The 12,779-nt window shown below is 33.4% G+C and overlaps 1 protein-coding gene across 1 annotated transcript in view; it reads right to left on the reverse strand.

Annotated features, from left to right (window-relative positions):
• Positions 1–1,384: 1,384 nt before the first annotated feature.
• Positions 1,385–12,779, reverse strand: part of LOC150103384 (lipase member I-like) — a 40,403-nt gene continuing 29,008 nt past the window's right edge. The window contains exons 5-7 of the mRNA XM_090398513.1: positions 11,181–11,297; positions 7,406–7,513; positions 1,385–1,786 (exon numbers count right to left, since the gene is read on the reverse strand). Coding sequence (XP_090254639.1) covers positions 1,464–1,786; positions 7,406–7,513; positions 11,181–11,297 — 548 coding nt within the window. The 3' untranslated portion in view covers positions 1,385–1,463. The remainder of the gene's footprint in view (positions 1,787–7,405; positions 7,514–11,180; positions 11,298–12,779) is intronic.

Consider the following 12,779-nt stretch of genomic DNA (forward strand, 5'->3'; position numbering starts at 1 on the left):
AGAGAGCGAACTCATTTACCCAGGATAACAGCAACAGCCGAACCTCAGTTAAACTTCATTGGTTCAGCATTGCCATTCGTTACCCTATATGGGCATCTCATATAAAATCAATCACCGTATGTGTAAGTAAAGGTGATATCTCAAAAATATCGGACGATCTCTAGGCCACTCATTCGTGGGCGAAAGACCGTTCAAATCTCAGCGTTGGTTCTACTCAGTGAAACTCGAGTACCGAGCAGAACCGCTCATTCCGAAGAAAATAATTCACCGGCAAGTACCCCTCAGCGGGCCGTGCCGGAGAACACTTTCCCCGGTAACTCAATTGCTCCCTTAGGGCAAAACCTAAGAGAGCGAACTCATTAACCCAGGATAACGGCAACAGCCGAACCTCAGTTAAACTTCATTGGTTCAGCATTGCCATCCGTTACCCTATATGGGCATCTCATATCTCATATTGAACCAATCGACTATGTAAGTAAAGGTTCAATCTCAAAAATATGAACGATCTCTAGGCCACTCATTCGTGGGCGAAATTGAACCAATCGACTATGTAAGTAAAGGTTCAATCTCAAAAATATGAACGATCTCTAGGCCACTCATTCGTGGGCGAAAGACCGTCCAAATCTCAGCGTTGGTTCTACTCAGTGAAACTCGATTACCGAGCAGAACCGCTCAAATTCCAAGGAAAATAATTCACCGACAAAGCCCCTCAGCGGGCCGTGCCGGAGAACACCTTCCCCGGTGACTCAAAGTGCTCCCTTAAGGCAAAAACCTTAAGAGAGCGAACTCAAAAACTCATCGCCCAAGTGGGTAAGGGCAACAGCCGAACCTCAGTTAAACTTCATTGGTACAGCTTTGCGTTGCTATCCATCACCCCCAAGGGCATTAATGAACCAATCGACCGCATCTCACGGTCGATTGACCCTCATCCATAAATCATATTTATTTATTAAACGTTTTTGTCGGCATTTTCTATTTTAGATATATAAATAAATAAAAGGTGTATAAGAGTATTAACAGAATTTTCTAAATTTTGTACTGAGTTATAGCAGGCAATAAATTATTTTTAAATTAATTCTTTCTAAACCTAAATTTATAAGTAAATAAAATTAGTGTTTGAATTATTTTCATTACTGGACTAGTTGAATATATACGCTTTCATCACACCAATTGCTTTAATATCCCATAATACAAAGCACACTTCCTTTTAAATCAAATTTTGCTATTGACAAATGTATGTATTAGATTTATTAACCCATACAAATAAATAGTTGTATTTAATAAACATAAATAGTTGTATTTAATAAACATAAATAATTGTATTTATCTCTATATTTACAAAAAAAAACATAAACAATGGTTCTCAGTCATTTTTATTGTTTTAACAACCATTTTGGAATGAAGTATCCAAGTTCCTGACATTTTTAATTCCAATCTTTCTTTCCTTTTTTTTTATAAAGAAATTAAATTATGTTTTGATTTTCATTATTTATTACAAAGCCACTTCCGCATGAGTTTGGTATACAGAAAGTGGGACCACTGGTAGTTTTCACATAGAATTTATGAATACCTTGAGAGAACTTTGGCTTATAATGTATTGCGTAAAATCCCATCACAGCAATTCTATTCTTGTTTTTGCAAGAACATAGTTCCTTCTTGTAGCTCTTCGCACTGTTGCATTCCACACTGAAGAAGCTACAGTTCTTATTCGCCACCGACTCAATAAACAAATCTGGTGCACGATCGTGACTACATAAACACTCTTCAACCATGGGAAAGCAAAACACTGTATTAGATAAAAAGAAAATGTAAAAGAAGGTAACACATTGCATCAGATTACTACTGACGTTATTTCTTGTGAAGTATTTGCGATAAATAAATAAAAATATAATTAAATAAATAAAATATAATTAATAAATAAATAAATAATAATAAAAAAAATAAAAATAAATAAATAAATATACATAAATGTACATAAATATACTTGGGCAGCAAGAGGATGGAAATCAATATTAGATTATTTTATCTTAAATGACACGACATCAAGGTTCTCTTTAGATGTTAGAATTCACAGAGGATATGAAATAAGTAGTGACCACTTCCTCATTAAAATAAAATTAAGATTACCACCCAGGCTACAAATAACAAGAACAGAAAGAAAATTTAAAACATTTGTTTATAAAACTAGATTATTAAATGACACAAATATACAATGGCTATATGAACAAAGAATTAACCAATATTTAGATAAAATAAAAGGAAATGAAGAAATAAAAATAAAATGGCTTAATATAAAAACGATGCTAAATGCAACAGTAAATGAAAGCGTAGGAAAGACCAAAAAATTCAATAAGAGGAAAAAACTGAAGATATGGGATGATACAATCAAAGAAATAATCAAAATGAAAAACGAAGCCTATTATAAATGGTTAAGCAGTAAAAGATTAGAAGATGAAATAGAATATACAAGAATAAGAGCCATAGCTAAAAGACAGAGAATCATAGAACAAATTTGTTTCTAATTTAGAACATGATTTATATAAAATAAAACCCCAGTGTATATAAGATTTTGAAATACTTAAATACAGATACCAAAGAAAACATAAAATTAAACACCGAAACCAAATTGAAATTAGAAGAATTTCTAAATTTCTATACAGAATTGTGTACAGATAAATATTTTAAAATATATAACTGGCAAAGATTTAATGAAAATGAAAAGGAAATAACTAAAGAAGAATTAGAAATCAGACTGAAAGAAACAAGAAACGAAAAATCACCTGGAGAAGATAAGCAAGGTTCTGAACTATATAAATATGCAACAACAAGGTTCAAAGAAAGACTCCTATTATTTTTAAATAAAATCTATTCAACTGGTAACCCATCAATAGAATGGGAAAAAAAAGCAATCGTGATTCCTATCTTTAAAAAAGTTAATAGAGATGACCCTAAAAATTATAGAGATATAAGTACATTAAATTCCTGCTACAAAACATATAGCAGAATTTTAAATAACAAACTAATAAAATATTCTAAAAACTTTATTTTAGAAGTACAGAATGGATATGGAAAAGGACAATCATGTATAGACCCGTCCTTTTGCCTAAAATTAATAATAGAGAAAAGAAGAGAATACAATTTAAAAACACATATTACATTTATTGACTTTAAAAAAGCATTTGACAAGTTAAAAGAAACATTTTATTTAACATATTAAAAGAAAGACAAATACCAAATAATATCCTACAAGCTATCACAAGTATATATGAAAATAATCAAATACAAATAAGATTAAATCATGAGCTATTATATACGAGAGAGATAAACCAAGGAGTCCGGCAGGGATTTCCCTCCCCCTCTGACCAAATCTTTTTAATATTTACCTAAATGAAATAATGGAATAAAAATTCCCCACCAAGGTATTAAACTTTCTACTGTGAACTTAAACACTCTCCTTTTTGTCGATGTCCAAATAATAATTACAAATTCTGAAGATAACTTACAGAAAGATATTTTAAGATTATAGAATGATAATATCAACAGAAAAAACAAAAATGATGGCCTTCATAGGACAAGATCCGGTAAGAACAAAAATAGTAATAGATAACAAGATCTTAGAACAGATGAATTCATTAGGTACTTAGGATGTATAATTACATATGAAAATTAAAAAGATATAAACGTAAAAATTGCAAAATATTTAAAAATAACAGGTGTAATTAACTCTATATTTAAACCAAACCTAGTTCAAAAACAAACGAGACTAAAAGTATACAATACATTAACTCTACCAGTCCTATTGTATGAAAGTGAAATCTGGACAATGAAACAAAAAGACAAACAAAGATTAATAGCAGCTGAAATGAAGTTTATGAGAAAAACTGTAAAGTATACCCTATTTGATCTCAAAAGAAACGAAGAATTTATGAAAGAATTAAATCAGGAATCAGTACTAGAAAAAATTAAAAAATATAAACATAAATGGATGGAACACGTTCAAAGAATGAAAACAGAAAGATCACCAAAACAAGCCTTAAAGTACAAGCCATTAGGAAAAAGAAAACCAGGACGTCCTCTTATAAGATTCAACAATGACATCTGATGCCGGAACACTCCACTGTAGGTCTAAATGCTTGATAGGCATGATGATTATGATAAATAATAAATGAAATATTAAATAAATAAATAAATAAATAAATATTAAATAAATAAATAAATAAATAAATAAAAGTAATAAATAAATAAATAAATAAAAATAAATAAATAATAAATAAATAAAATTAATTAATTAATTAATTAAAATAAATAAATAAATAATTTTAAGTGACATTTCTGAAGCGAAACATTACTTTAAATATGTACTTATACCTTTGAAAATAGCAATTAACTTGAAAAATACTTTAGAACCATGATTTCATTATCTTTCTCTAATGTGTTATAATAATAATAAATATAATTTTCGATAGCACATATTGATAGTACAAATTTTTATCCACGTAACAATAAACATGAAGTTACATTCCAACATATTATTTTAGAAAATTCGCTTTAAAGTAGTTCATGTATATGTTCCCTTTCTATAATAACTGAAATTTTAATATTTTTTCTTATTCATTTGATTTGTTATTTATTATTTTTTCTTTGATCACATTACTGATTAAGAAAACGTGAAAGGCATATTAAGAAAGTCAAAGATATTTAAAGAAAGTTAATCAAGATTGTCACTTGTTTCCAGGTATTTTATAGGTACCGTTGGTATCTACACTGCAGTATTAGGTGTTTAAATTATGTCTTGCGTTCTATCATTGGATTATTAATAAAAAAAAGCATCGGTTCTTTGTTCAAATCATTTATTATTTTGTATTTCAATAATATTGGTGTGTGTGTGTTTCATTGGTCGGCACACAATGTATGTCCTGTTGTTGCACACGTTAGGATGGTTTCCCATTAAGACGTGTAGATATGCCTCTTAATCGATATAATTTGCTGACTAATTCGGTTGACCTTGTAGATGATTAATATGGTAGTCCCAATTCATATGACCATCAGGTAATATGAACTGGGACATTGTACTGAATCGTATTGTATTTAACTGTGTGAGAGTTGTAGTTTTATGGAAGTTGATGTGAGAAGTGTGAAAGACAAACTAGCAGATATAAAATTAATTTTATCACCAAATTACGACTCTTACTACTGAAATAATAATAATAATAATAATAATTATTATTATTATTATTATTATTATTATTATTATTATTAAGAAATTAAGATTATTAAGAAAAAGTAAAAAATAAAGATAAAAAATAAAGATGTAATTTTCGAATTTTCACATTCATACATGAACCCACGAACACACGCATCGACAGACATAGGACACACCTGCAGGCATAGGGCTAACCACCTTATGGCTTAGAAGAGCTAAGGATAGTTCCGTACCAGGCCAGTAGGCCTAATACTTGAAGGGAAGAAGAAGAAGAAGAAGATATTCATACATATTAGAAGTGCTTTTTGTTATCGAAACCAATGGTCAGTGTTTGTACGCGATTAGCAAAGTATAACGTAGTTGTGATGTATGCGGTAGTATTTTGCGTAATTTTGAAATAATGTAACTTCATACAGTATTGACCTCATCGTCTGTTATGCTTTCGTGAAGACCTACGCAGTTTTACCGCGTAAGCTTCCGTAACCGATAATCCCGGGGAATAGGTTGGGTGCTCCTTATTCCAGGTAGTATCCCATGTCTGTGGAAGCGTCTGTTCACGGGGTTAAAAAAACTGGGGAAAAAAACCTGCTCTCCACACCGAAGACCGGCTGACTTGGCTATGGCAGATCCTTAAGCTCCTCACGTCGTCGACGGGAACCGAATCCAGGACACTCCTTCCCCATGCATATGGTAGCGAAGCGCATAGCCACTCGACTAACCGCGCGGACCCAGTACTGTATAAATTATAATAACTAATTGTATTTTATGTGTAAACATTAAACTAACTTAAGTATGAAGAGCTAATAAGATTCATTTCGGCATTGAAAACATTATTTAAATTAAGGGGACATTAAATCCCACATAGTTTTAAAACCGAATAAGAAACTCAAAGATTGGAATCAGAGAGTTTCATGCCGAATATAGTTAACTATAAAGTATTGGCGACCACTGGCGTGAGCAAATGCAAGTGACCCTAGCGCGTAGTGCAATACCGGAAGACTCGTAGCAAAGTCGGTAAATTCTGATCGCTATTCTTTGGTATTTTCCATAATGTAAAAACACATTTCCTAGGAAATGTATGCTGTTATTACATTATGGAAACTCGTATCGCAGAGTATATAAGTTCTTTTCGCTATACACTTTGGTATTAGGTCTAGCTACTCACTTATGAAGCCTGAAAAAAGGCCGAAACCGGTCTGGGTAGTGACCTCCCTACCATAATGTGGTAGGGAGGTCACTATGTGAAACTAAACGATCTACAGCACAGTGTACCATCGCACAAGGCGCCAATTCAGCGCCGACTGCTAGTATTTTGAATATTAATTGCCTGTGTTCGCTGACTGATTTTCCTTTTGCTGCAAGAAAAACCCGAGATCCTTGGAGCAGAGGAACACATCCCCTCTTCAAGCATATGAGATCGGGTAGCTCTCCTTTAAGAGAAAAAAGGCTCATATAAAAATTTATCTCGTCATGTCGACTATCGAACTTAGTTCTTACCCTCGAAGGGCCCATGTGCTTTTGTTCTTCCAAAAACAAACAACGGAGGCATAAGAACAATAAATATTCGAGGTAGATTGATTTTTGTAACGAAGTTCTTTAAGATAAATTCAAAATCAATTCCTGTTCTTGCGATTTTCCATTTTTTTAATGTTTTTATATCAGTGCAATGCTTCAATTTAAGTTACATATATTTCTTACTGTATTATTTTATTTTATTACTGTACTAATTTTTCTTATTCAGTAAATGTAATTTTTCATTAGACATTTCAATTAATGTTAACTTATTTATATTGCTGGTCTGGTTGGCCGAGTGATTAGCGTTTCCACTCTCCAGCCAAAATCCTGCCCTGGGCATGGACGTTTGTGACTGTTTGTGAAAATACTAGTGGTGGTGGTGGACAGTAGATGGCGTTGGTGTAGATGATGAGGTTCCCTATAGTTGGTGAATTGAATGGTGGAGATGGAGATTTGAGTAGGTGCCCTCCCTCGATGAGTCTTTGGACTCCCTGGAGGTATCATGTAATAATAATAATAATAATAATAATGATAATAATAATAATATAAATAAGTTAATGTATTTATGGTTGTTATTTGGTCTTTTAATTTCAGTGAATTGTTGTTTATGCAGGAGTTCTAGAAATTACCCTATGCCAAAATCACGACTGTTCTGAATTTGTATTAAAAATAATTTGAATAACTTACAAGGAACAGGACAGCCAGGTTGAGCAAAACCATCATTGACGTAGAAGTTGAAATCTCCAATGGGTTCATATATCCCTAAACCATTCAATTCGTCGTATAAACCTACACCTTTGGACAAAAACACAAAGTTTAATCACCTTATATATAATTACCACCGTAGAATATTTTTCATAAAGGTGGAATAACAATATGTACAATGCTAAGGATCTAAATAAGAGATCTAAAATTGAAACAAACTCCGAATTTTTTATCATCAGTAATGGCTGTTTTTTTTTTTCAGCAAATACTTTTTTTTTTGTTTTCAGTAATAACTGAAATAGAACTTAAGGTATGGTTTTCTTTATGAAGAAAAGTGAACATTCGTGACATACGAGAAATAAGAAATTAAGATAGATATCAGAAATTAAGGAAAGTAGATATGATATATTCATAACATTCGATTTACTGTCATAAGGTAGATTTTAAAGCACTTTCGAAAATTATGAAAAGTTTATATTTAAGAATTTATTGTAAAATAATAATGTTTAAATTCTTCAAAGTTGTGAGAAAATATTTGTCCGATAAGAGAATAAAGCTATTTTCTCTCATACACCTAACATTGTATAATATCAGATATTTATATTTATTTCACCCCCATATATTAAGTCTGTCATTCGATATTTCGGGTTTTTCCTTTAGAGGGAAAACTGTGGAGAACAGCACCTTACATTGTGTATATTAAGTCTGTCATTCGATATTTCGGGTTTTTCATTTAGAGGGAAAACTGTGGAAAACGACTACTCACCACAGAGCTTAAAAGTCAAATGAATCAACAACTAAACGCGGTCAACTGAGGCCCTTTCACTGTCTGCTTTGGATATCTCACTATTTTTATTCCTGTTTTAACGTCTGCTGATTTTAGTGGCAATCTGAGGCCAATGAGGAGACCTTGAACTCATATACGTATATAGGACTTGACTAATGGCGTCGTTGGAGGCTTATTTCCTTGACAAACACTGATTATGTGAAATATTTACGAAAATAATTTGTTGCAGAATAAAAACAGCTTAAGAAATATGTTTACCAGGAATCGAGTGTACAGTGAGATCACCGCGTCAGAGAAGTACTGCTCCCTCTGATTCCAAACAGAGCAAGATAGTCACATGTGCTGAGGATGTTGTCAAAGGCTTTAGATTCCGACTCCATCCACAGTTACTTTGGCAAACTGCCACAAGCTCAGATCGGTCAGTGATCTTCTAAGGCAGACAAAACTAAGGTAAAACGTTACGGACAATTCGGTTCTAGCAGTCTTTCAGATGGACTGATGCTTTTAGGTGAACCCATAACAAAACCCTTCCTGATGCAAAATGCGCATATAATACTAACTATCTGAACCATACGGAAAGCATTCGGAGCCAATCACACTTAGGAGACGTTCTAATTAATTATTTTCTAGCACTTTTCCAACTATTTCTGGACCTCTCACCACGCTTTCTCAGGTGTGGCGGTAGTGCCAGAGTGGTACAGTTTTACATGTCGCATAATAAAGACTTTTATAGAATGGTGTCTGAGTAGTTCAGCTAACTCCTTTATACTGAAACTATCTGATTTGTTTGATTTGAATCGCCAGATTCGGGCATGAATGATCAAGTGCGCTTCTGGAATACCCAAAACATCTGGAAGTATAATTATTTCACCGGGACTTGCCTTGGAGGATCGCCTACAGCGAGTTCCGAGAAAAAAGTTAAATCGTATATCGTCTCAGATGGTGCGACTGCACCTGCCTCATTATGCAATCAAATGAAATAAATTACAATGGTGATAATGAAACGAATATTGTCTGAGTTTAAAAAAAAATAAAATTAATGATATTACAGAGAGATATATCATCAACTGTAATTCTTCTTTATATGATGTTACAAATTGTTGGTAGCCACAGAATCGAAACGTTGACACACACCTGTTCTATCATTGTCCACTAGCACAGCCTCATTTAACAGAGGTTGGACGGTGTACTTAGGATCCCAGTACCAACTTGTCGGAGGTGGGCCTCCGAAAACGTTTCTCTCTTGCTGATTTTGTGAACAGTGAAAATTTAACCCAAGAAAAGGGGAGAGACCGGAACAGATTTAGTAAGTGAGACCATTTTCCTTGACAAATAGAGACTACAAAATATTTGCAAACATGTTCTGCTACTGAATTTAAACAGGCATTGAAATGTTCGTACTATTATTCAAGTGTATACAGAATTCCAGACATGTCGTTATAACTCAGTTTATTTCTGCTGGGAGATCCTTCTAGTGATGAACAAAGAACTAAACACGCACACACCCTTGTGTTAATGGACCGGGAAAAACATTTAACAATGTAAAACACAACTTCCTTTAAAAGTATCCTAAAGAAAATTGGTATTTTATGTCTGGATGCATAAGTCAGTAATTAAAAATATCTACAAAAAAGAGACGACTTCAACACCAATAAATGGATTCCTATCAGAACGCATTTCCCATATACAAAGTGGTTCGGATGGTTGCTTCCTGAACTCACTCCTCACTCACGATTCTCACTCCAAGTAATCTCCAAGTATTGCAAGACTGACGATTTTCTGACGTTCTGAAAACTGTCCGGATTTCAATTCATGTAAACTTTCTTCGTCATGCTGCGGTTCAGTGTGGTTAGTGACCTTCTGAGAACCAGAGAATACGTTAATCAAAATGTTTGGAAAATTTCACTGTGTCAGCCTTCTGTAGGGTTTGATCATACTGAGAGGTCCCTTACTAGGAATATCCTTTCTTATCGAGTCTTGTGCTTAACTGAGAAAAATAGAATCTTCCTAAGAATTATGAATTACTTCTATGCCTATTTGCCACATTTCCAAGAAAATGAAAGAAGATATATATCCTAGTATAATTCTTAAGGAAACTCGCAATTCACAACATTGTACAGGGAAAACTGAAAGTTCGCATCTTTCTACAACAATTTGAGATCATAGATTTGGGTCGTTTCATTGTCATTATAAACCATTTTATCTGATTGTATACGGAGGAGAATGGACTTATATAGGAGTAGAATAGATTGAAAACACCTGACAAGTGGAAGACAACATCGACGCGGTCTCCAGCCGTTTTTTTTTTGGCTGGATCACCAGGCCAGATATTTCCCACTTTGTTTCTTATTGTATTATTCTGTCTGTATAACTGCCTACATTATAATGTTTTTATACGATTTTACTGTTCATTATTATAATTATTCTCGTTATACTTTTTAGGTTCTTAGAATTTTGTTTTCCATTTTTCATTTCCTTTGAAGAGTAAAAACTCAAACGAATGCTATAACCCTCTATGGTTTTTAACCAATTAGTACCCAGCATATTTTATTAATATTATAACTCAAAAGTAATTCCATAATTACATTTGTTATTTTCATAATTTCAAAATATAATAAATAATGAGCAAGAACACAGCACACAACAAAATCTGAATATAAATATTCATGAATGAATTATCGAGTTATAGCAAGTGATACTTAGGCAAATATTATCAGTCTATTATTGTTGTACAAATGATGTGATTGACAACTTAATTGCTATTTCGCTCGGATTTGACACTAGCTCCAAGTTGTGAGATGAAGATTGGAGAGAGACGCTCCATGATCCCGATAATATGGTCTTAAGCAATCCGATGTAGCCAAAACTGTTTGTAATTCAAAATACCCCATGCATTTTGCTCAGTTTAGTTAGTTACTTATTATTTTATAAAATATTTAAATAAAATTATCATTTTCTTTCCTTGCTCACTTGGTTTGTACAGCTTCCTTGAATTGGTGTTAATGGTGTCTACAAAATCAGCATCTCTTCTATCAAGACGATTTTCTGGCAGTTGCTCACGAAAACATGGTCCAGCAGGATCAAGACCTACGAATACAATGAGAGTTACATCACATTTACGATGATCTATATCAAGTAGCCATAATAACTCGTTATTAACAATGCAAAATTTAAAAGGATAAATTGCCTTTTTTTTGAATATCACTAAAAGGTAAATTATTTTCATTGCATGGTTTGTAATATCATCGCCTTGCTTACTATACCCTGTTCCACTATAAGATTGCAGGAAATCACTTCCTCAGGAGATCGGCCTAAGAGATCAGTTAAATCTTGTTTGGAGGAAGCTACACTAGAGGATTCAGTACGAGCAGTCTTTGGTTGGACCTCAGAGTTTTATTTCTGGAATAGGCTTTAAGCACAAAGTTTGAGTTTACAATTGGAGAGATGCAGCTCAAACCAGAAAACATTTATATCTAAGTTTATTTAGTATTCTTTTTACAAATAACTTAGACACTAAAATATAATGGCATTTACATATTAAATACGCTCCTGCATAATACTAAATATTTAGCACTAAATACCAGAAACTGAATAACTGTTTCTGGTATGGCTGATATGGTAAGACGAGATTTGCCTCGGTTATCTATGCAGGCGCTGGAGGAGAAGCAATAGTCTTAGGTCAGCTTGATATTTCAGTACTTTAACAGTAGCGCCGTTAGGATTAGAGATTAAAATGCAGATGAGAAGTTGAATCTTGATTGCTCTTGCAATCGATTAGAAGGCGATTTCCATTTGAACATGAGGGGAAATTTTTGCTGTTGGCCATTTCAAGTCAGATTTCTATTTCCTAATCGTTCTTTTGCATGCACTGAGTGTTCTGCATAAGCTAAGGCAGTTTGTCATTTTGTTGCAAGCAGTCCCTTGTAATGTGCTGATTTTGTCTTTCATTTCAGATAATTGGTACGCGTTTTGTTAAACTATGACTTGGAATATGAGGTGGAATTTTGGAAGGAATGGAGAATGAAGGTACGCATGCCGATGGGGTTAATTTCTAAGACATTCGCAGAGCAGGTGTGTAGACCCGGACAGTCAAAACCGTGGTCTAACCATCGAAAGAAAGAATAGAAGTCCTACTTTTTAATGTCTTTTAGTGAAAAGGAACAAAAGGTTAGGAGAGGTGTGTGTGTTCTGAGAGAAAGGAAACTTGCTCACGATTATGATTAGAGAGAGAGAGAGAGTTAGAAGGAGAACTGGTTAAGAAAATATCAAGGGTATTGGGAGAATGGAAAGTGTCATCAGGTATTAGGGTGGGTAGAAGAACGATTTGCTTTAGGTCATTGCTTATTGCTAGTTATTCTGTATTGCGTCCAGCTTGGTCAGTGGTGTTGAAATGGAAATACCATTGGAGTCATGGAAATTAAGATCATCTAGGATGATGACTAGCTGGATTACAGGAAGTCATGTTTCAGAAATAAGAAGGTGATGAGATCATAGTAGTTTAAGGAATTTGTTGAGCGGTATCTACACTACATTAATGTGACTGAATTGAAGAATGAAACTTTATGCTAG

The sequence above is a fragment of the Typopeltis vanoorti genome, chromosome 9 (assembly GCF_054136105.1).
Source record: "Typopeltis vanoorti isolate ZY-2024b chromosome 9, IOZ_Tvanoo_1.0, whole genome shotgun sequence".
NCBI classification, from domain to species: domain Eukaryota; kingdom Metazoa; phylum Arthropoda; class Arachnida; order Uropygi; family Thelyphonidae; genus Typopeltis; species Typopeltis vanoorti.